The following is a 25,679-nucleotide window of genomic DNA, read 5'->3' as shown; positions in this document are numbered from 1 at the left end:
ATATATTCATTTCGTTAGAAATTATCCGAGTAATCAAACTCTTCAAACTTTCAAAAAAATTAAGAAAGATATGAGAAAATAAGATAAATTAAAACCCAAGTAAAATAATTAAATCCACAAATTCTACTATTGTGTGTGTGTGCCAAGACCTGGTGTCACAAGTGTATGAGCATCTAGTAGATTATACAAAATTCTAAATACTGTCTAAAATAAAGTAGACAGAATATAAATACAAAAAGAGGCATTAGTTGCTGCAGAACGGCTCAGAAAGACATCTCATCACTAAGCCTCTGGATAACGTGGGTGTGCGCCAATAGGTCCTCCGATAGTACCTGTCTCAGGTCCTGCATAAAAAGTGCAGCAAGCATAACATGAGTACGTAAACAACATATACCCAATAAGTATCAAGCCTAATCTCGAAGAAGTAGTGACGAGAGGTCGACTTTGACACTCACTATGGGTCAATAATATTACAATAGAATATATTGAATTAAACATGATTTTTAGATGAACAACAATATTTTTCTTAACAACCAGAAATAATTAATTCCTTACACTTTAATAATTTCCAATTTATCAATTAACTTCACAAGCAGCAATTAAAATATCAATGTATCGTGTCATTATTATTATTAGGCACAATTTCTTCGAAGGTCGTATGGCCCGATCCAGAGTATCATGTACACTGCCGAGGGTCGTGCGGCACGATCCTTAGATGCATCTATACTGCTGAGGCGTTCGGCCCGCTCCACAAGAAAGGAGGACATTTTCAATGAGAAGTTATTATAATATTAACACATAGGATGTTCAATTTCGGTTAACAATTAAATAATTTACACAAAATTCAAGTATATGAAGTTTCAATCTTTTACTATTTCCTCTAACAATTTACAATATAATTCCAGCAATTCAATTAAATAAAAGGAGCACAAGTAATTCATGATTTGAGTCCTAAACTACCCGGACATTAACATAATTAGTAGCTACGCACGGACTCTCGTCACCTCGTGCATATGTAACCCCCACAATTAGCAACAATTATTAATGTGAATCACCTATGGGGTAAATTTCCTCTTACAAGATTAGGCAAGAGACTTACCTTGTCTCAAAGCCCACTTCCCTATCACGATGTCGCGTAAAATCTCAATTCGGTTCCGAAAAGTCCGAAACTATACAAAAGTTATATAAAATAATTAATACATGCTCAAAAATTCGAAATTAGACTATTAAATAAATTACCCTATCCAAAAATGATAATTTCCTAAAATTCACCCCGGGCACATGTGCCTGGATTTCGAAAATATTCGGAGGAAATCGTTACCCATAATCTCAAGAACTCAAATATATAATTTCCATCCAATTCCATAACCATTTTCGTGGTAAAAATCTCATTTTATACAAATCTAGGTTTTTCCTCTAACCCTTGATTTCCATGATTTGCAGGTTATAATCTACCCATAATTTATGTATTTAACTCAAAGTGTGTAGAATTAACTTACCTTCAAGTTTCTAGTTGAAATCCCCTCTCAAAAAGCTCCAAAATCGCCCAAAAATGGAGGAAATACGGGCTAAAAATGACTGAGCCTCGTCCTTTTAAGGTTCTGTCCAGACAATATTTCTGTATCTGCGGTGCCTGGGCCGCATTTGCGGCGTCGCTTCTGCGGACCACCGTCCGCTTCTGCAGAAGAACCCAAGGTTGGCCACGCTCACTTCTGCGGACGAAGACCCGCTTCTGTAGTCCCGCTTCTGCGCCAAGTCTGCCTCTCCTACTGCTGAACCCGCTTCTGCGACTCATATCTATCACCTGCGGCTGGCCAAGTGCAGGTGCGATTCTGATAGCAGTTGGGAGCTTCAGCTTTGGCTCCCAATTTTCAACTTGGTCCGAGCCTCGTCCGATTAACCTCCGAGGCCCCCGGGCCCCCGCCCAAACATACCAACAAGTTGGAAATCATAAAAAGGACATGCTCGAACCCTCGGAACATGTAAAACAACAGCAAAACTAAGAATCATACCTCAAACCAAATTGATTCAACTTAGAATTTTCAAATTTTTTAAACTTACTTCGAACGTGCCGAAACATACTTAAACTACTCGGAATGATACCAAATTTTGCGTGCAAGTTTTAAATCACCATACAGAGCTATTCTCAGGCTCGGAATTCCAAAGGGACTTCAATTACTCCAAAACCTACTCCAAACCAAATTTAAAGAACATTAAACCTTCAAATAGTTGATTTTCACTATTAAGCTCTGAAATGCTCCCGGGTTGTCCAAAACCCGATTCGAGCATACGCCCAAGTCCAAAATCATCATACGAACCTATTGGAACCGTCAAATCCTGATTCTGGGGTCGTTTTCTCAAAATGTTGACCGAAGTCAAACTTAAGCTTTTAAAACTAAATTAAGGACCCAAGTGTTCCGATTTCAACCAGAATATTTCTAAATCCCGAACCAACCATCCACGCAAGTCATAAATTAATAAAATCACATAAGTGGAGTTTTATTTAGGAGAACGGGGTTCTAAATGTCAAAATGACCGGTTGGATCATTACATTCTCCACCTTTTGAACAAACGTTCGTCCTCGAACGGTTTTAAAATTATACCTGGAGTGCTGAATAAATGTGGATATCTCCTCTACATGTCCTCCTCGGCCTCCCAAGTTTCTTCCTCGACTGGTTGGCCCCTCCACTGGACCTTTACCGCAGAAATCTTCTTGGACCTCCACTGGCGAACCTGTTTATCAACAATGGCAGCTGGCTCCTCTTCATAACCCAAGCTCTTATCTAGCTAAATCGTGCTGAAGTCTAACACTTGCGATAGGTCGGTATGATAATTCTGGAGCATAGATACATGGAAAAACGGATGAACTCCTGATAGACTGGGAGTCAAAGCAAGATCATAAGCAACCTCCCCAACTCGCCTCAACACCTCAAATGGTCCTATAAACCTTGGGTTGAACTTACCCTTCTTCCCAAATCTCATGATTCCCTTCATCGGCGAAACCTTCAAGAGAACTTTTTCACCCACCATAAATGATAAATCATGCTCTTTCTTATCCGCATAACTTTTCTGCCTGGACTGTGCTCTACGAAGTCGCTCCTGAATTAATTTTACCTTTTCCATGGCATCCCTTACCAGATCAGTACCATATAACCTAGCCTCGCCGGGCTCAAACCACCCGATGGGAGAACAACATCGCCGACCATATAAAGCCTCAAATGGGGCCATCTCGATGCTGGACTGATAATTGTTGTTGTAAGCAAACTCATCCAAAGGCAAAAACTGATCCCACTGTCCCCCAAAGTCAATCACACATGCTCTCAGCATGTCTTCCAATATCTGAACTGTCCGCTCTGACTTCCCGTCGGTCTGTGGATGAAATGATGTGCTGAGCTCTACACGGGTCCCTAACTCACTTTGTACGGCTCTCCAGAAATGTGAAGTGAACTGAGAGCCTCTATCTTATATGATGGAAACAGGCACACCGTGCAACCGAACTATCTCCCTAATATAAACCTGGGCCAATTTCTCTAAAGTATATGTAGTCACAATCGGAATAAAGTGTGCCAACTTGGTCAATCTATCGACAATGACCCAAACTGTATCAAACTTCCGCAAGGTCCGCAGCAATCCAACTACGAAGTCCATAGTGATGCGCTCCAATTTCCACTCAGCTATAGTCATCTGCTAAAGTAGGCCACCTGGCCTTTGGTGCTTATACTTGACCTGCTGGCAATTTAGACACCTAGATACATACTCCACTATGTCTTTATTCATCCACCGCCACCAATAGTGTTGTCTCAAGTCATGATATATCTTTGTAGCACGTGGATGAATAGAATACCGAGAACTGTGTGCCTCCTCTAGAATCCTCTCCCTCAATCCATCGACATTAGGAACACATAGATGGCCATGGAGTCACAGAACACCATCATCGCCAATAGAAACCTCCTTGGCACCACCCTGTAGTACCGTCTCTCTATGAACTTCCAAGTGCGGATCATCAAACTGTCGGGCCTTGATCTGCCCCAATAATAAAGACTGAGCAACAACACATGCAAGAACTCAGCTGGGCTCTGAAATATCCAACCTCACAAGTCTGTTAGCCAAGGACTGAATGTCCAAAGCTAGTGGCCTCTCCTCCGTTGAAATAAATGCCAAGCTACCCATACTATCTCTCTCTTCCCGCTTAAGGCATCCGCGAACACATTTGCCTTGCCCGAGTGATAAAGAATGGTGATTTCATAATCCTTCAGTAATTCGAGCCATCCACGCTGCCTCAAATTGAGATCCCTTTGCTTGAACAAATGTTGTAAGCTGCGATGATCAGTATAAACCTCACATGACACCCCATATAGATAATGCCTCTATATCTTAAGAGCATGAACAATCACGGCTAACTCCAAATCGTGAATAGGATAATTCTTCTCATGGGACTTCAGCTGACGTGAAGCGTATGCAATAACTCGCCCCTCCTGCATCAATACACAATCCAAGCCAACGCATGAAGCGTCACAATACATAGTATACATCCCCAAATCGAAAAGCAACACTAAAACTGGTGTTGTAGTCAAGGTTGTCTTGAGCTTCTAAAACCTTGCCTCACAATCATCGGACCAACGAAACGGGGCACCCTTCTGGGTCAATCTAGTCAAAGGTGCTGCAATGGATGAAAATCTCTCCACAAACCGGTAATAATAGCCTGCTAACCCCAAGAAAATCCTGATCTCAGTCGCCGAAGTGGGACAAGGCCAACTCTGAACTGCCTCAATCTTCTTGGGATCCACTTTAATACCCTCTCCTGATACAACATGCCCCAAGAATGCCACAGACTCTAGCCAAAACTAACATTTGGAGAACTTAGCATATAACTCGTGTTCTCGCAATGTCTGAAGTACCACTCTCAAATGCTACTCGTGCTCCCCCAGGCTACGTGAGTAAATCAAGATGTCATCAATGAAAACAATAACAAAGGAATCAATATAAGGTCTAAATACTCTGTTCATCAAATCCATGAACAATGATGGGGCATTAGTCAAGCCGAAGAACATTACTAGAAACTCATAATGATTATATCTGGTACGGAAGGCAGTTTTCGGAACATTTGAGTCCCGGATATTCAACTAGCACCCTGCAACTGGTCAAGCAAATCATTGATACATGGCAGCGGGTACTTATTCTTGATGGCAACCTTATTCAACTGGCGGTAATCAATGCACATTCGCATAGTCCCATCTTTTTTCTTCACAAATAACACTGGTGCACCCCAAGGTGATACACTTGGTCTCACAAACCCCTTTGCTAATAACTCCTCTAGCTGCTCTTTCAACTCCTTCAATTCTTTCGGAGCCATACAGTACGGTGGGATAGATATAGTTTGGGTGCCTGGAGCCAAATCAATACAGAAATCAATATCACGATCTGGCGGCATGCATGGAAGGTCAGAAGGAAACACATCGGTGAACTCCCGGACTACTGGCACTGAATCAAACGTCGGAGACTCTGCGGTGGTGTCCCGAACATAAGCTAGATAAGCCAAACAACCCTTCTTGACCATATGTCAGCCTTTAGAAAAGAGATGACCCGACTAGCTGTACTAATCGAGGAACCCTTCTACTCCAATCTCGGTAATTCCGGCATCGCTAAGGTAATAGTCTGGGCATGACAATCAAGGATGGCGTGGTATGGAGATAACCAGTCCATGCCCAGGATGACTTCAAAGTCGGTCATATCAAGTAATAGAAGGTCCGCCCTTATCTTGTAACTATAGAATGTGACCACACAGGACCGATAGATCCGATCCACAACTACAGAATTGCCCATAGGAGTAGACACATAAACATGAGTACCCAAGAACTCACAAGGAACATCCAGGAGATGAGCAAACAGAGATGATACATATGAATAGGTAGATCCTCGATCAACTAATGCCGAAGCATCCCTACCGCAGACAGAAATAATACATGTGATCATGGCATTGGAGGCCACTATATCTGGTCTGGACGAAAATGTATAGAATCTAGCTGGGGCGCCACCTGAATGGCCCCCGCCTGCCTGACCTCCACCTCGAGGACGACCTCTACCCACCTGCCCTCTGCATCTGGGCGGCCGGACGGCTGGTGCGGCAGCTGGAGCTGAAAGCATGGGCTGTTGACCTTGTTGTACCACCTTTCCCCGAAGCCTGGGGTAGGATCTCTTCATGTGACCCAGGTCTCCACACTCGTAACAACCTCTTGGTACCATTGACTGCTGCCCCAAAGTCTGACCCTGATGGATTGAATACCCACTAGAAGAACCCTGAATGGCTGGTGGGCGATATGAACTTCTGGCATGGCGCTGAAATAAGCACTGGAAGAACCCTGACGAACTGTTGGGCGATAAGAACTCTCTGGCATAGCACTAAAATAGGGCCGCGCCGGAGCACCCCGAGGAGATGGTGGTGCTGAATATTTAGGCCTACTAGGCTGACCCCTCCCGATCTGACCTCTGCCCCTTGCCGGGGCACCTCTAAACTCTCTAGAGAAACGGGACCTCTTGTCCTGCTGCATCTACTCTCTACCCCTCTGGCGGTAGCCCTCAATCCACCGAGCAATCTCCACTACTAGCTGATAACCAGTACCCATCTCAACCTCGCGGGCTATACTAGCCCGAATATTGAGGTGCAACCCCACAACAAATCTCCGCACTCTATTTGCGTCCGTAAGAAGTATCATAAGTGCATGGCAAGACAACTCAGAAAACCTCGCCACATAGACGGTCACTGACATCTGACCCTGCTCAAGCTGCTCAAACTGATACCACAACTCTTCCCTCTTAGAGGATGGAATATACCTATCCAGGAAAAGCTATGTGAACTGGCTCCAAGTCATGGGAGGAGAACCTGCTGGTCTACTAAGAAGATAAGACTGCCACCATCTACGGGCCCTGCCCTCCAGCTAGAAAGTAGTGAAGTCAACCCCATGAGACTCCAGTATCCTCATGTTGTGCAGTCTGTCCCTGCACCTATCAATGAAATCCTGGGCATCCTCATGAGGCACGCCCCAAAGACAGGAGGGTGTAACCTAGTCCATTTGTCCAATAACTTCTGCGGATCACCGTCCGCAGTCAGTCTAGGCTCAGGTGTAGTTACCGTAACTGGCTAGGCTCCGCCCACGGGTAGTGCACCCGGAGTCTGATATACCGCATCTGTGTGCGCAGGAGCTTGAGCAATAGGGGTTTGTGCTACCCCTCCTGCCTGAGATGTGGCTGGGTCCGCTGGATATAAACCAGCCTGATCATGGTGTCCATGAACTGCATCATAGGGCCCATGACCTCCTGAAAGCCCGATGCTGTCATGAAATCTATCGTGGCTAGCTCTGCGGCAGGCACCTCGCCCTGCTTCTCAATAATGGGATCCTCCACCGGATCCGTTGGTGGTGCTACTAGGGCAGCTCTGGGTCGCCCTCGTCCCCTACCTCGGGCCTGTGCCCTCCCCCGGCCTCTGCCTCGTCCTCTAGCGATGAGGGGAGCAGCTCCTCCCAGGTCTGGAACGTCCGCCGTACGTGCCCTCACCATCTGTGAGAGAATAGAAGGAAGAAACTTAGTATACCATCAATTGCATGATATGAGATGAATAAAGAGTAATTTCCTAACACCCTATAGCCTTTCAAAGTTAAGTATAGACATCTCCGCACCGATCCGCAAGACTCTACTAGGCCTGTCCATGACTTGTAAGACCTACGTGAACCTAGTGCTCTGATATCATGTTGTCATGACCCAACTCCATGTCAGACCGTGATGGCGTCCGACACCGTTGCTAGACAAGACAACAGTGAACAACTTAGTGATTTCCCATGTAGCTTTACTTATTTTAAAACATTTGGTAAATAAAGGATTTTTAAGACAAACAAACGGAAACATCTAAAAGTAGTTATAACTATTGAATTACAATCCAAAAATCAAAGTCTACTAATATGTGCCAAGATCTGGTGTCACAAGTGTGGGGGCAACTAGTAGAATATACAAAGGATGACTATCCAATGTCTGAAACAGAATAGACCGATAAAAACAAAAGAGAAACTCCGGCATGCTATTGAACAGATCAGAAGGGGTAGCTTACAGTGAAAGTCTCGGTCCAATATCAAGTATGTGTGTCGGGCGGGTAACTAGATGCACCAGCCTCAGATCCTGTACAATTAAGTACAAAAGTGTAGTATGAGTACATAAACAATATGTACCCAGTAAGTATCCTGCCTAACCTCGAAGGAGTAGTGACGAGGGGTCGACTTCACACTTACTAGGCCAATAATAATATAATTAAATATACTATGCTAAGCATGGATATCATGAATGATATTGTCAGTTCAACAACAGGAAGAGATAACTACTTCTTTCATAAATATAACATAAATTTCAGTAATACTATTTAGCAACTTACATTTCAAGGCATTTAAGCAGAATAAATCATGAAAAATTTCCAAATAATTAGCATGCGCAATTATGTCGAGGTCGTACGGCCCGATCCAACAAAATATTTAAACTGTGCACTGCCGAGGGTCGAACGACGCGAACCATAGATGCATCTATTTTCCCTGCTCGTGAATCATACATGCGGCGGGGTCCAACATAAATTTAAGAAATTACCCCGCTCGCGAATCATACATGCGACGCGGTTACACAAAGATTTCATAAATTTTTATAGTATTCTCCCATTCTTTTCCAAATACGACATTCAAATGAAAACCTTTTAAGATCCCATTATTTTACCTCAATTCCAATTCCTTTTGAAACATTTTATAAGCACACTCCATTCCGCCCTTCTCAAGGCAAACAATATACATAAAGCAATAATAATATTAACAAGGCATGGTGTAAGCCTAAGACTACCCGGACATAACAGTAATAGTAGCTACGTACAGACTCTCGTCACTTCATACGTATGTGGCCCCCCACAAACAACAACACATATTAATTTAGCTCACCTATAGGGTAATTTCTCACTTACAAGGTTAGAAAGGAGACTTACCTCGTCTCAAAACCTACTTCCCAATTCAAGAACGCGCTTAAACCTCCAAATTAGATGCCAAATGACTCAAAGCTAGTCAAAAATTACATAAACTAATCAATCTATGCTAAAAAGTTTATAATTCCACCATTTAAGTGATTACCCAACCTAAATTGCAAGATTCCTAAAATTCACCCCCGGGCCCACGTACCCGAATTCCGAAAATGCTTAAAGAAAGTTGTTTACCATAACCTTAGGAACATAAATATATATTTTTTACTAAATTTCATAACGAATTTCGTGGTTAATCTCATTTTTATCAAAAACCTAGATTTTCATCTAAAACCGTAATTTTCACTAATTTACATATTATAACGTAGCCGCAAACCATGTATTTAACTCACATTTGATAGGAATTACTTACCTCAACTATTTGATGGAAATCCACTCTCTAACCAGCTCCAAAATCGCCCCCAAGAAGAGTAAGAAGTGAGCAAAAGTGCTCAAACCCTGATTTAAAACATCACTGCCCTTCAGCGACTTTTTCACCTGTAATTAAATTGGCGCACCTGCGATTCCGCTTCTGCGGACAACTCGCGTAGGTGCGGACCAAATCCAGACTACCTCATCTCGCTTCTGCGCCCAGGTGATCGCACCTACGGCCACGCATCAGAGACAAACGACGCACATCTGCGACACTGCCCGCTCCTGCGATGCTTGCCTTCGCATCTGCGCTTCCGCAGGTGCGGTCCTTCTTCCACTTCTGTGATGGCTGGGCAGCCTATGCTGGGATGCATCTGCGATCATAGGGCTTGCACCTGCGAGCTCGCTCTTGCGGCTGACCAAGCGCATGGGCGATTATGATTGCAGTTGGAGTTTTAGCTTTGGCTTCCAAATTCCAACTTGGTCCGAGCCTCGTCTGATTGACACTCGGGACACCCGGGCCCCTGTCCGAACATACCAACAAGTTTGAAATCAGAAAACGGACTCACTCAAACTCTCGGAATGCCCGAAACAACAATAAAACTAAGAATCACACCCTAAAATCAATTTACTTCCAATGCGCCGAAACGTACTTATACTACTCGGAATGACACCAAATTTTGCGTGCAAGTCTTAAATGATACTACAGAACTATTCTTGGTCTTGGAATTCTGTTTGGACCTTGATATTACTAAAACCCGGTTCAAACCAAATTTTAAAGAACTTCTAAAACCTTCAAGAACCAACTTTCACTATTGGGTGCCAAATTGCTCCCGGGTCATCCAACAGCAGATCTTAACCTACATGCAAGTCCGAAATAATCATACGAACCTATTGGAATCATCAAATCTCAATTTTGAGGTCGTTTACTCAAAATATTGACCGAAGTCAAACTTGGCCTTTCAAGCCAACCTTAAGGAACCAAGTTGTCACGACTCAAAACTAACCCCTATTGTGATGGCGCCTATCGTGGAACTAGTCAAGTCGACTCATTTCCAAAACAAAATGATATTTTCATTTCAAAGATAATTTCAAGGATATTTAACATAAAACCTCCATTTAAAGAGTTCAAATCAAAGAAAAACAGAAGTGCGGAAAAGAAAAGCCCGACATTGGGGTGTCACTAGTCATGAGCATATACTAAAATCTGTCTAACAATATCAAGGCTAACTCAGCTCTAGAAAAATAGCTAAATACGACTAGAGGAAGATAAGAGGGAGAAGAGCAGGGGTTGCGATCGCCAAACAGCTACCTTGCTATATCCAAGAAAATCTGCAACCAAAACACTCAATAACCGCTACCGTGTCCAGCTACACCTGGATCTGCACATAAGGTGCAGGGAGTAACGTGAGTACGCCAACTCAGTAAGTAACAACAATAAATAAAGACTGAGCAGTAGTGAAGAGCAATAAAGCATATAACGTTCATATCAGGAAATCTCAGTAAAATACCACATGCTCTTAAAAATCAGGATTTGAATCAAACATCTCGTTTAAACCCAGTTCCAGTAACAATCATTTAAAGATATTTTTCCAACGGTTTTTCAAACAAAGGCTCAATGCAAAGGTGAGCATAATGATGAAATCATAAACAGCCCCTCGGGCAAAACATCACTCATATACAGCCCCTCGGGCAAACCTCACAGTCACTCGTGCCACTCAGGCATACCTCACAATCACTCTTGCCACTCGGGCATACCTCACAATCACTCTTGCTACTCGGGCATACCTCACAATCACTTGGGGTGTATACAGACTCCGGAGGGGCTCCTTCAGCCCAAGCGCTATAATCTGCACGGACAACTAACGTGCCATAATAATAAAGTATGCTGCATGTGGGCAGCCCGGATCCACACTCATCCTCACAAATCAGTCCCTCGACCTCACTCAATCATAAAGTATGCTGCAGGCAGGCAGCCCCGATCCACACTCATCCTCACAAATCAAGCCACTCGGGCATTTCAGTAAAACAGGGCATTCGGCCCAAAATATTTATATGCATCAATATAGAGTCATAAAACTGAGTTATGCGGTAAACAAGTATAAACATGACTGAGTATAGATTTTTAATCGAAAACAGTGAGAGGATGATAAGAAACAGCCCCTAAGGGTCCAAACAGCATTGGCTCAAGGCCCAAACATGGAATTCAACCCAATTTACAGAAAATCTTTCTAAATCATATAAGTATCAATGGTTTCAACAAAGTATGCAACTTTATGGTTGCTACGGGATGGACCAAGTCATAAATCCCCAACAGTGCACGCCCATACGCCCGTCACCTAGCATGTGCGTCACTTCAAAATAATAGAATGATACGAAATCTGGGGTTTCTTACCCTCAGGACTAGATTTACAATCGTTACTTACCTCAAACCGGTCAAATCTCTATCCCGCAATGATATTGCCTCTAGACTCGGCCTCCAAATGCTCTGAATCTATTCAAAATCAGTACAATACCATCAATACGCGCTAATGGAATGAATTCCACAAGAAAAACTATAAAATTAGACCAAAAACCGAAATTAGCTCAAACAATCGCTTGTGGGGCCCACGTCTCGGAACCCGACGAAAGTTATAAAATACGAAACCCCATTCAACCACGAGTCTACCCATACCAATTTTACCAAAATCCGACCCCAACTCGACCCTCAAATCTACAAATCTTATTTCCAAATTTCTAAGTTCCAATCTCCGATTTACACCTCAAAATCATGTAATCTAGTCGGATTATTCGATGATAATTCAATATTATGGAGTAGAAATGATCACAAGGGACTTACCTCAAGTTTTCCTTGAAAATATATCAAAAATCGCTTCTCCTCATGCTCAAATTTGTCAAAAATGGCAAATGGGACGAAGTCCCTATTTTTATAATTCTGCCCAGACATCCTCGGTTTTGCCTCGATCTTGACCTTTGATCTTGGACTTTGATCTTGGCCTTCGATCGTGGCCCTCGATTCTGGTTCTCGATCCTAGGCCTTCGATCATGTCTTCGACCCGGCCTTCGATCGTGACCCTCGACCCTGGGCTCGATCATGGCTTCGATCGTGGCCCTCGACTCTGGGCTCGATTATGGCCCTCGACCCTGGGCTCGATCTGGGTTTCGATCGTGGCCCTCGATTTCTGGGCTCGATTCCTGGGCTCGATTCTGACAGAAAATATTTCCAACAGAAGGAAATTGCAGCAGCTGTTGTAGTTCAATTTTTGATCCGTTAACCATCCGAAACTCACCCGAGGCCCTCGGTACCTCAACCAAATATACCAACAAGTCCTGAAGCATTATACGGACTTAGTCGAATCCTCAAATCACCTCAAACAACACTAAAACCATGAATTACACCCCAATTCAAGCCTAATGAACTTTGAAATTTCTAATTTCTACAAACAACTCCGGAACCTATCAAATCACGTTCGATTGACCTCAAATTTTGCACACAAGTCCTAAATGACATAACAGAGGTATTCCAATTTTCAGAATCAGATTCTGACCCCGATATCAAAAAGTTAACCCCCTGGTCAAACTTCTAAAAAAAATAAAACTTTCGGCATTTCAAGCCTAATTCCTCTACGGACTTCAAAAAAATATTCCGGACACGCACCTAAGCCCAAAATTACTATACGGAGTTATTGAAATCATCAAAATTCAAATCTGAGGTCATTTACACATAGGTCCATATCCGATCCACTTTTCTAACTCAAATTTTCAATTATGAGACTAAGTGTCTCATTTCACTCCGAGTTCCTTCCGTACTCGAACCCACTAACCCGATATAACATAATATAGCTGAATAATACAAAAAGAAGTAGAAATGGGGAAAACGGGGTTATAACTCTCGAAAGGACCGATCGGGTCGTTACATAAGTGTTCCGATTTCAACCCAAACTCTTTCAAATCCCGAACCAACCATCCCCGCAAGTCATAAATCCGTAAAAGAATGTACGGAAAGTCTTATTTAGGGAAACGGGATTCTAAAAAGAAAAACAACCATCGGGTCGTTACAAGTTACCACTTGAACTATGGATCAAATTCTTGTTACACAAATTTTTGGTGACGAAAATCACTTTACACACTCAATCTTTTTAAAGTGTGTCTAAGACAAATCACTTTTTTCTTTACCAATTTTTTAGAATATGTGTAATGTCACGCACCTATAAGGTCGTGACACGTGTTATAATTTTTTTTTGAAATAAATTACTTGAAATTTACAACTATACCCCTTAGCAATTCTCTATCTCTTTCTATTTTGTCCTCTAATAAAAAGAAATAAGAAAAAACAGAGCACGCCACCTTCAGATTCAACAATGATTTTTAGGAGCCCGAGACTATTATTTTAAATCAAGTAGCTCATTTTATAATAATCAAACAGATTGTTTCACTCCAAAACCGCCTGATAACCCATCTCTAATTCATTTGAAGACCCACTTAAATCTCACAAAGACAGCTTGATAATAAAAATTGGAGAAACCTATCAAAAATATCAAGATAAAAAATTCGCAAATTCATGAACTTCACATTCCATTTCGCCATTAAAACTTGATTGGAGACTCGACCGAACCTTTAATATGCGGCTTTTCATGGTGGCGTTGCATAATGAGAAGTTGGGTGGAGAATGAAAAAGAGAATCCATGTACTCTGTTGGTGTGCGCCGAGAAGAAGGAAATGAGGCTCTGTAATTCAATTTCTGAATGTTGGGAATATAGACAATGTGGGGAAGAAGACAAAAAATTGAATCTTAAAACAAACTGAAAAAAAAAATGAATGGGAAAAACCAGAAAGCTAAAGAACCAAAATATTAGGGACTCAAACCCATTTGATCCGCCCAACCCGTCCAGGCTTTAATGGGTTTCGACTAGAATGATTTTGCAAATGGACTGTTTTGGGCTGGCCAAGTGAATCCATCAAAAATCATCAGCCCAAATGAACTCATGATGATGTCCAACCTTGACCCAATAAAATACTTAATCTTAGAGTTATACCTTGACTCATGTTCTAGAAAATATATTTTAATTTTCTCATTTTTGGGTGATATCATCAGAAAGAAAGTACTCATTTTATTGAAATGAAAGAAAATATTTTTTCTACAACATGAAAAGAAAATATATTCATTTTGTTGAAATAAAAAAAATGCTTTTTCTACAACGTGAAAAGAAAGTATTCATTTTGTGAAAAAAAATATTTTTTGCATCATGAAAAGAAATTACTCTTTTTGTTGAAACAAAAGAAAATAATTTTTCTGCCACATGAAAAGAAAGTACTCATTTTATGGGAAAAAATATTTTTTCTATATCATGAAAAGAAAGTACTCTTTTTGTTGAAACAAAAGAAAATATTTCTTTTACAACATAAAAAAAGTACTCATTTTGTGAAAAAGAAAATATATTTTCTACATCATGAAAAAAAGGTACTAATTTTATTGAAATGAAAGAACATTTTACATCTTAAAAAGAAAATATTATTTTATTGTAATGAAAAAGAAAATACTATATCTACAACATTAAAGAAAGTACTCTAAATAATATTTCTATTTAGGGTGGGGGTGGGGGTGAGGGTAGGGTGGTTTTTATTTTTTATTTTTTATCTTTGTTAGTATTATAAGATGAACAAATATCAAATAAAATTCTAAATCTAAATTGAGGAAAGAAATCATTTGGCATGATTTGACATTTATTCCAAAATATAAGTTAATTTTTATATGCTTGTTTAACAGGTAGTGAATATTGCAAAGATTTGGGTTAATTAGCTAGGTTGAGTTACAACCCATTGCTTAGCTCATCTTGACCCAGCCATCTTAAACTATGGGTGTCAAGGGGCTGGGCCTCGTTATTGGAAAAGGAGACCGGCCGGTCTCCGTGCCGGGTCGGTTACCGATTTTAAATACCGATTTTGCCGGTTCCGTGCCTGGCCGATGAAAATTTGAACCGGAACGGTTCCGGGCTTAAGGGGCCAAGTTGTTTTTGTATATTTTGATTTTTGTATATGTATCGTAATTTATATTCAGATAAATTAAAAATATAAAACATAAAAATAATCTTATAAAAAAGTGTTTGAATAAATTTTAAAAGTTTTAAAAGTCTTATATTTGAATATTTCATTAAGAATTTAAGATAATACAATGAAGATGGAAAAAAAATTAACTTATAATTTGCAAGTTCTTTTTTCAATTCAAACTTGCAAATTAAAGTTTATACTTTACAACAACTAAATTAAAGAAAAAAATAGTAAATTCAAATTTGATTTATTAAATATAAATCAATAACTTCAAAGGTTTTGCATTGCCTTAGTAAGTTCTTCATAATCAATATGAACTTCTTGGAAATTTTCTGGAGTGTTAAATTCGGATGGGTTACCATGTGTTAATATATCTCCAAGTTCCTCGTCTTCTAGTTTATCAACATCTTCACGTCCCTGATTTTTTCGTTCCGATCTAATCCAATCTCTGAAACATACTAAAACTTTCAAAGCATTGCTTCCCAATGAGTGATGGGTGTCTCCTAGTTGTTGTCTTGCTTGACTAAATGCACTCTTTGATGCAACAAAAAAAATTGGCACATTTAGCACATCCCGAGCCATAGCGGAAAGAACAGAAAATTGCTTTTCATTCTCATGACACCATCCCAACAGTGAAAATTCTTTTGTGTGAGGTTCTGTTTGCTTTTGCAAGTAGAATTGAAGTTCATCAATGTTCTTACTACTAGTTTGAGTGGAAGAAAATGTAGACCAAATATTATAACCATCAAGGCCTTCATCTTCATCCATAGTAGCAGATGCAGTAGAAATAGAACAATGCATAATGAGATTAACATTTCCTACATTAATAGCAACATCATCAATTATATTTGCATAATAATTATATAACTGTTATATATAATTATTTAGCTTGTTCATACAACAATATATATCTGGAGTTTAAGTTGGTTCAATCTCCATATAAGTATATAAAGCATTGATTAATTGGTGAACCCGACAGGTCGTTTTAAGTATTACAACCTCGTTCCCCCATTTACTACTCAATTTATATTTTACAGTTGTTATATGACTTGCCGGGGTAATTGGTTCGGGTCCGGTGAGGTTTTGAAATGAATTGAGACACTTAGTCTCCAAGATAAAAACTTAAGTTGAAAAGATTGATCGGATGTTGACTTATAAGAAAACAAACCTGGAATAGAATTTTAATAATTTCAATAGCTCCGTATGGTAATTTTGGACTTAGGAGCATGTCCGAAAAATTATTTGAAAGTTCGTAGTTAAATTAGATTTGAAATGGATAAAATAGAAATTTAAGTTTGAAAGTTTGATCGGGGAGTTCACTTTTTTAATATCGGGGTCGGAATCTGATTCTGAAAATTTGAATAGGTCCGTTATGTCAATTATGACTTGTGTGCAAAATTTGAGGTCAATCAGACTTGATTTTCTAGGTTTTGACATCGAATGTAGAAGTTGGAATTTCTTAGTTTCATTAGGCTTGAATTGGGGTATGATTTGTGTTTTTAGCATTGTTTGATGTGAATTGAGGTTTCGACTCAGTTTATATGATATTTTAGGACTTGTTAGTACATTAGGACGGGGTCCCGAGTGGCTCGGGTGTGTTTCGGTGTGAGTTTTGAGCGAGTTTGAGCATTTCCACACTCTGATGTTGTTCTGGAACTTTTGAAGTGCGGGGGCACATTTTGAAGTGATGAGGCAAAGTAAAAATGCAGACCGCAGAGTCTAATTTTGATTAGCTTGAATTGCATATTCTATGAATGCAGCCTTTCATAATCAAACAATTGCAAGTAATACTACTACAATCATATACTCTTGCTTTTCATAGAAAACAACATCCCGATGCATCCAGAAGAAGAGTCAGCGATCCATGATTATGTGTTTAGATAAAGAAAGAATTATAGATTTATCATACTATAGCGGCTTAATTAATCTATTTTTGCAATAATAATTTATTATTTTTTACTATGTTGGAATAGTATTTGCTAAAACAATTAAATAATTTGCATTTTGATCATGAGAAAAAAAATATGTTTTGCAAGTTAGTCAACCATATTTCTGTCTTTTTAGAATGACCTTAAAAATTTAGGGTATACGTGCAACAAACGTAATGGTCATATAACTATGACCTTTTTTCACTAAAGTCTTATAACTATGTTATCTCACACAAAAAATATAAAATTTTCACTAACTAACACAAAAATCAAAATGATCGAAAAATATAATTTTTCTGTAATTGTTTTGTTCCACGTTTGTTTATTTTTTATTTTTATTCTAATAAATAATAACCCAATTAAAATAGAAATTACCAACCTAACCCGAACCTATCCTACCAAATACCCATATACATAAATTAAAATAATAATAAAGTGAATCCCCCGAAACGCGATACTTCCATCGTTTATTATTCTTTTTAAGATTTTCATTGAAATTGATAGCATTATATTTTCAAGAGGTCTCTACGTATCCATACCTTTTTTTGTCAGAATCTCATGCGTTCCAAACTACGTTTTTTTTGGTGAACGATTCACTTTTAGTATCATTTTTTTTTTATGTATATGGGCATTGAGCCGAATTGGGTGATTTCTATTTTAAGGCAAAAAATTGATTGGTTGATCGAAACTAATTGCATCCGCTAACAAAAAATTAATAAAATATGTCTATAATATGTATATAATACACATACATACAAAATATATATTTTGCCGGCTATTATTTTTGGAGCTGCTAAAAGTATATATTATTTTATTTTAATTGAGTTATTATTTCTTAAACTGAAAATAAATAATAAAAGAATGTGAAATAAGAAAATAATTTTTCAGTCACTATAGTTTTTTTGTGAGTTAGTGAAACTTTCGTGATTTTTATGTGAGAAAACATAATTATATGATTTTGATGAAAAAGAATCATAGTTGCATGAGTATTTGTGAAATTTACACTACAAATGTCTAAACAAGCAATAATGCTCCTAAGAATACCCTATATAATGTATGTGCACCAGCAAAGAACAAGACTTAAACCCAACTAGTTCGTATCCTTAATAATCCTTGCCTTATTGTTATTGACTTCATAATTTCCATATTGGATAGTTTGATCAGTCAAATGATCTGATCAATAAAATTTGAATACAACATATATATATATAAGATTGTCTTGTCTTTAATTATTTAATCCCATATTTAATAAGCGTTGCTTTAACAAGATCCCTTCCTCCTCCTCCTCCGAGCAAATAGTTACACTGCTTTAATTATTGGTGGTCTGATGGGAACAATTTGTTGTAGGCTAAAGCCACATTTGTAGTGCTAAAACCACCATCAAGAACGAGATTCATACCACTCACATATTTGGAATCATCACTTACCAAATATAGCACTGCTTTTGCTACCTCCTCTTCATTTAATAATGCTCCTTTCAAATTTCCTGCTTCTGCAATCCATTTGTCCGCCATTTCTCTGTCAGCTATTCCAAGCATATTTAACGCAAGTGGTGTGCCAACGTAATAAGGAGAAACACAGTTAACTTTTATTCCGTACTTTCCTAATTCGACTCCAATGTTCTTGGATAGCCCCAAAACCGCACACTTTGATGCTGCATATGCGTGCGGGACAAGACCAGAGACCACTGTTGCAACACTTGCTGTGAATATAATGGAACCTTTCTTGAATGGAATCATCACTCTAGCAGCATGTTTCGCGCAAAAGAAGGCGCCAATAATGTTTACATCGAACACTGTCTTAATTATGTCGTAATCGACCTCTAAGATGCTGGATATTGGCTTACCCAATACACCAGCGTTACTGAACATTATGTCGAGCTTACCGAACTTTTCAATTGTTGCATCTACTGCATTTTGAACATCCGATTCAATCGCGACATTGCAATGGATAAAGATTGCCTTCTCTGTGCCAATCTCGTGTACTAAGGAAGTTCCGAGGTTGTCCTGAATGTCTGCAATTGTAACTTTTGCACCATGTTGAACAAATAGCCTAGTTGTTGCTGCTCCTATGCCACTAGCTCCACCAGTTATAAATGCTACCTTACCTTCTAGCCTGCAAAAATGAGTTAAAATAGTTATTTCTAAGTGCAGAAGACAAGAAGAAGATAATGAATAAAGAAAATACGGAAAATTACTTTTTGGCTATTGGGGATTGAAGAGAAGAGCTGGCCATTTCTCAAACTTGAGAGCTGTGTTGTTAGTCATACGAGAGAGATTTAGAGGCTATTTATAAGAAAACAACATGTATAAGCCAACGTGGCGTGGGAAATCAAGTCTGAGTTTGAAAAATGAGACAGAGTGTCTATATAGATTTCATTTATTTACCTTAGTTTTACCTGACACAAATTTAAAAATGTAAAGAAAAGTTTTTAATCTTGTTATAAACTAAAGGTGTTTATCATATCCAAAGAATCCTTTAAATAAGGGAGGGTCATCGAAGATAAAACAAGATACTACATTTACAATCTTACTAAATATAAAAAGAGATACTTCCTCTGTTCAATTTATGTGAACCCATTTGACTGAGTACAGAGTTTAAGAAAAGAGATAAGACTTTTGAACTTGTGGTGTAAAATGAGGCACATATATTTTGTGTGGCTATAAATCATTGCATAAAGGTAAATTGTTTTCATATAAGAAAAGGGGTCATTCTTTTTGGCACGGATCGAAAAGGAAATAGGTTTACATAAATTGAAACAGATGAAGTATTCTTTTTAAAACATACCAAATAAAAGTGTAACAAGATACTGAAATGGAATCGGAGGGAGTATTTTTCAAATAACATGTGTAGATCTCCCAATATTTCACCATCCTTGATTATGACGGAAAATAGCATAAGGCAGGAGATATAGGGCTTTAACTATGGCTACTTTTCATAAGTTAGGAGGTAGCCGACGAGAAACTTGATAACAAGCCGCGTGAAACATGGCTAAGCATTTATAAGGTCCTATATCTAGGAAGCAAGGTTCGAAATCTTCATATCTACATCGTTGGAGGTGGGAACTAATTTATTTGTGACTTAAATGTGGGGGAGTTGATAAGTGAGGATTTTGACTGTTTATTAGCATTTTTTAGCTTTTATTTTAGTCCGAAAGTATTGAATTGTGTTCTCGAAACTAATGAAATTGTACAAATTGCAGGAATGCTGGAAGTTTGGTCTATCAAGATGAAATCCGACTCAAAAAGGAGTGTTCCAAAGAACAAGACAATAAAGGGCGCAAAAGCACAAATATGCGGTCCGCAGAAGAAATTGCGAACCACAGAATTCCATCTGCGGCTGCAAACCAAAAAGCAAAATTCAACAAAACTTTCAGCGATGTGCGGACCGCACATGAAATTGTGCGGCCGCAAAACTAGGCTTTTACTGGCAAAGATGCAAAGTTCAGGGAATATGCAAGAAGAGCAAGTTCTGAAGCCTTTGTGAAGTGCGGGGGCCGCAGTCCAGAAATGTACGGCCGCAGAAACCTCCTTCCTGCCAACTGAAGAAATCTGCGAACCGCACATGGAATTGTGCGGCCGCAGAACCTCCCGAGGGGCATTTTTGTTCGCGATTTTTGTCCCTGTATAAATAGACGAGTTTCACAAAATTAGGTAAAGTTTGAACATACAAAACTGTTGTAGCCATTTCTCTTAGCTATTTTAGGAAGTTTTAGCTTATTTGAGTATTTTAACATTAGATTTTATCATTTTAATCTTCAATTATGAGTTTAATTAGTTTTTTTCTTTATTTTCTGCAAATTCCATTATGAGTAACTAGACTTTTACTAGGGTTGTGACCCAACCCTAGTGTATAAACCTTATGGGTAATTAATTTAGTGCTTGTTTATGATTGAGTGTTGATTGTTTAGCTTAGTTCATGCATCAATTTTAGAATTAATGGTTGCAAATATTGATTCATGCCTATTTGACTTAGTCTTTACTTGAGAAAGCTAAGAGAGACCTAGTCTAGGATAACTTAGCTAATAAGAAATTTGGTTAATTGAGACATTGATTAACCCAATTAAAGGGTTCAAACTAGAGATAGTAAGAACCCAACTTTAGCTCTTATCAACTGTTTTGGTTGATACCTATTTGGACTTGAGAAAGCCAAATTGGGCAAAATCACTCTCTGACTGAGATGTATTGAGTGAGTAACGTAGAGTTGAGAGATATAATACACCCCAATCAACAAAACAAGCATTAGCGTCTTTATCCCATTAGGCAAACATCTAGGTTATGGTCACATCCCTAAGCCTTTAAACTATTTGAAAAAACACCAAAAATACTGCACTTCTAATTTCTTTTCTTAGCTTATAATTGCTAGAGTAAAATTAGAATTAGAAATCAAAACTTGTTGTGGAAGTGTAATTTAGCTATTCCTTTCACTTTTGTCAAGTATATACTCCTAACACCCCTAGTAACTCCCTATAGAAATCGACCCCGACTCTTGTTGGGTATTATTCTTCCAACGATTATTTCCACTGATTATTGAGTGTGAATTGGATGTGGATCAATTTTTGGCGTTGTTGCCGGGGTGTTAAAACGGTGTTAGCTATATGTTTGGGTGTATTTTTGGAATATCTTCTTTTCCTTCCATGTTACTAACTTGTGTGAGAAATCGTATGTACAACCATGTCAAACAATGAGCTCAGAAATTTGCCTTTGGGGATGTTGACGTCGAGGATGAGCAAGTTGATGTGGTTTCTCTTGAACCTCAAGCCAATAGAAGAGGCCGAGTGCCTCATGGAAATGTCCCCGCTCCACTCCCACCACCACCATGAGCGGCTCCACACCGGATATTACCCAATGAAGGATATTCAAGTGCAATAGTCACTTCCCGTATTAGGGCAGGAAACTTTCAAATCACCATTGTGATGCTCACTTTGCTTGAGCAACGAGTTTTCTTCACCGGTGCTCCAACTCAAAATGTGTACAAACATTTGAAGGGGTTTGTGGCTACTTGTTGGGGGAGCAAACAAACAAATATCTCCGAGGATGCATTGAGGCTAAGACTTTTTTCCTTCTCTCTATGGGGAAAGCTTTAGATTGGTTGGAACGTTTGCCGAACCATTCCATTCACATTTGGGATGAGTTGGCAGAAAAATTTATTTCTAAGTTCTTCTCTCCGGGGAACATGGCTACACTTCGAGATGAGATTTTGGCATACAAGAAAGATCCGAATGAACCACGTACACGAGATATGGGAACGTTATAGAACAATGGTTAAGGAATGTCCAAACAACGATATGACGGAGAACATGATTCAATAAATTTTCTATCGTGGGATTAACACAACCAACCAATGTGTAGTGAATCAACTTATCGGTGGGAACTTCATGACTACGCATTATGTGGAGGCGTGTGAGATTTTTGGTGAGATGGCAGAAACGTCATCGGCTTGGCAATCCCAGGCCGATGTTCCACAAGGTGATCCAAATATGATTCATCTTCACAAAGAGTTGAAAGACCATGGGAAAGCCATTGCCGAGTTGACAACCACCATGACACAACTAGCAAAGGCTAAACTAAATCAAGTGCAAAATCCTAAGCGAGTCAAAGCCATGAAGGGAGTAAACATAATGGTGAACAAGAGGAGGACCAAGGGTCCACAAGTGCAAAATCGAGTAGAGAATTATGTGCAAGAAGATAGTGGTTTTGAGCAAGATGATTCCTATAATGAATAAGAGGAGGAAGTTCAATATGTGAACAACTTTCAAGGGCAAAGAAGCAACTTACAAGGCCCAAACCAATAACAATTGTGACCTCAAAAAAATCAAGGAAATTGGAATTATAACAATCAAGACAATTAGAGTGGAAACAACAACAATCAAGGGAATTGGCATAACAATAACAATCAAGAAAATTGGAGTGGATAGGTCGATCAATCCCTCCTTTCTTTCCCCTACTTCCAGACATCTTAGAATAGATTTTATTGGAATGGGGGTGAGGTGTGGTGGAACCAACCAAGACTCTTTATTCCCGACCTATTTGACTCTCTGGCCGTAGGTATTTAGGTGGTATTCCGAGTCTGTGCCTAGAAAGAAAGGTAGGGGAAATAGACCTTTCAAGACTAAAGGAAATGGTAATGGTTATACACCTCTTACCACATTCACTACTTCCAAAGAAAGAACTTATGGACTGGACTATAGAGGGACTCAAAAAACCTAGTCAACTCTAGTAGCTTCTCTTGTCCAATCGGAAACTGGTTTTTTTTAATGGTGTAAGGGTTGGCAACAACTCCCTTTGGAAGGAAACGATCATCAATGTCTTTGGTTCCCTGTACCCGCCGCCTTCGGTCAACTCAAACAACATGACATGAAGGACATTGTTGAAGGCTCACTGTCGCGACTGTTGTCATAGTCAACAAGGTTGAAACTTCCAGGAAAAAATATCGAATTGGGAGGGCAATCCTCCAGGTGAACTGACCATACCCCAAACCGACACAGGTGAACAAGTAGAGTATACTAGGGAGCTTGAGAGAACCATGTCGAAGGAACTCGGCAAAAGGACCCCATAACTTCGGGAGAAGGGGTGCTCTCCTAATCAAGGAAATTGGGGGGTGAAACAATCAAGGTAGATGGAATAACAATCAAGGCAACCGGGGGTCGGGGTTTCAAAGGTCCCCGATGTATCAACAACCAAGCAACCCGCCTCCTTATCCTTCCCATGGTTCAAGTTCTTCGAACAACGAGATGGGGCATATTGAAAATATGTTCAAGAAAATGATGGAAAAGAATGCCAATTCGGATGCCCAACTTGCCTTACACAACACATCAATCCGCAACCTAGAAGTTCAAATGGGGTAAATCTCTCAAGCTCTAAATTCTCGTCCCAAGGGGGCACTACCAAGTGAAATGGTAGTAAACCCAAATGGTAGAAACAATACGGGGCATGCCATGGCCGTTACTACGAGAGGTGGAAGATGTGGGAATACACCCACCTCAAGTCAAAAGCAACTTTTGGATGATGAGCAAGTGGTACAATAAGAAGAGATCCCGAACAATGTGGTGCAACCTAATGATAAAGTTCGAATTGGTATTGATGATAGTGTGGAAGAGACTCAAGAGGAGGTGAACCCATCTAGGGATCACATTATTGGCATACCGGAGCCGGTAGTGCAAAAGACTAAGGCACCATTGCCTAAGACTCCACCTCCATACCCTCAAAGACTTACCAAGAAAAATGGTGAGAATCAATTCAATAAGTTCATTCAAATAATGAAGAGTCTCTCAATCAACGTGCTATTAGTTGAAGCTTTGGAACAAATACCCGGTTATGCCAAGTTTATGAAGGATCTCGTGACAAAGAAGCGGTCAATGAATTTTGAATCTATCAAAGTCACTCATCAAGTGAGTGAAATTGTGCATTCAATGGCTCCTAAGTTGGAGGATACCGGTGCTTTAAAGATTCCTTGTTCAATTGGAAGTGCCGAGTTTGCTAAAGCTCTTTGTGATCTTGGGGCAAGTATCAATTTGATGCCCTATTCAGTTTTCAATACTTTGGGGATTGGGCATCCAAGACCCACCTCTATGAGATTGAAAATGGCCGATTATACTATAAAGAGGCCTTTGGGAGTGATTGAAGATGTCTTGGTTCGTGTTGATAAATTCATTCTTCTGGCGGATTTTGTCACTCTAGATTGTGAGGTTGATTATGAAGTGCCGATTATTCTTGGGAGACCTTTCCTTGCTACGGGGAAGGCTCTTTGTGATGTTAAAGCCGGAGAGCTTACATTCCGGGTTGGTGATGAAAAAGTGGTATTCTATATGTGCAAGTCCATGCGGAAATCAAATAGCAATGAGGTGTGTTCGTTTGTGGACTTGGTGACCGATGTTATTATTGATGACACAAGTCCTACAATTAATGTTGGTGATATGTTGGAGGGCCATCTTGCTCAACTTTGATGATGACGAGATGGATGGCTTCATGGAATGTGTGAACTCTTTACAAGAAATGGGGTCGTACAACTATGCACTACAGAAATTATCTTTGGATCTTGAAAATAAGACAACTCCTCCTACAAAGCCTTCTATTGAAGAGCCTCCCACCTTTGAGTTGAAGCCACTACCTCCACATCTTCGGTATGAATTTCTTAGCCCTTGTTCTACTTTACTGATTATTCTTTCCTCTTGTTTGACTAACGTGCAAGTAGATTCCATATTGGCGGTGCTACACAAGAAGAAGAAGAAGAAGAAGAAGAAGAAGAAGAAGAAGAAGAAGAAGAAGAAGAAGAAGGCTATTGGGTGGACATTGGCG

At 39.6% G+C, this 25,679-nt stretch overlaps 2 protein-coding genes across 2 annotated transcripts; one reads left to right on the top strand and one right to left on the bottom strand.

The window, feature by feature from the left end:
• Nucleotides 1–18,482: 18,482 nt before the first annotated feature.
• On the bottom strand, nucleotides 18,483–19,791 carry LOC104087306 (short chain aldehyde dehydrogenase 1-like). Its single transcript, XM_009591724.3, has 2 exons — nucleotides 19,580–19,791; nucleotides 18,483–19,497 (listed from the first exon to the last, which is right to left on the bottom strand). Exons 1-2 carry the CDS (start codon nucleotides 19,615–19,617, stop codon nucleotides 18,696–18,698), a joined length of 840 nt encoding a protein of 279 aa, XP_009590019.1. The 5' UTR covers nucleotides 19,618–19,791; the 3' UTR covers nucleotides 18,483–18,695.
• A 5,002-nt stretch (nucleotides 19,792–24,793) lies between these two features.
• On the top strand, nucleotides 24,794–25,327 carry LOC138902972 (uncharacterized). Its single transcript, XM_070190879.1, has one exon. It carries the CDS (start codon nucleotides 24,794–24,796, stop codon nucleotides 25,325–25,327), a length of 534 nt encoding a protein of 177 aa, XP_070046980.1.
• Nucleotides 25,328–25,679: the final 352 nt, after the last annotated feature.

This window comes from Nicotiana tomentosiformis, chromosome 12 (assembly GCF_000390325.3).
Source record: "Nicotiana tomentosiformis chromosome 12, ASM39032v3, whole genome shotgun sequence".
Taxonomy (NCBI): domain Eukaryota; kingdom Viridiplantae; phylum Streptophyta; class Magnoliopsida; order Solanales; family Solanaceae; genus Nicotiana; species Nicotiana tomentosiformis.
The sequence above is the reverse complement of the archived record's forward strand: the minus strand, read 5'-3'. Positions and strand labels throughout refer to the sequence as shown.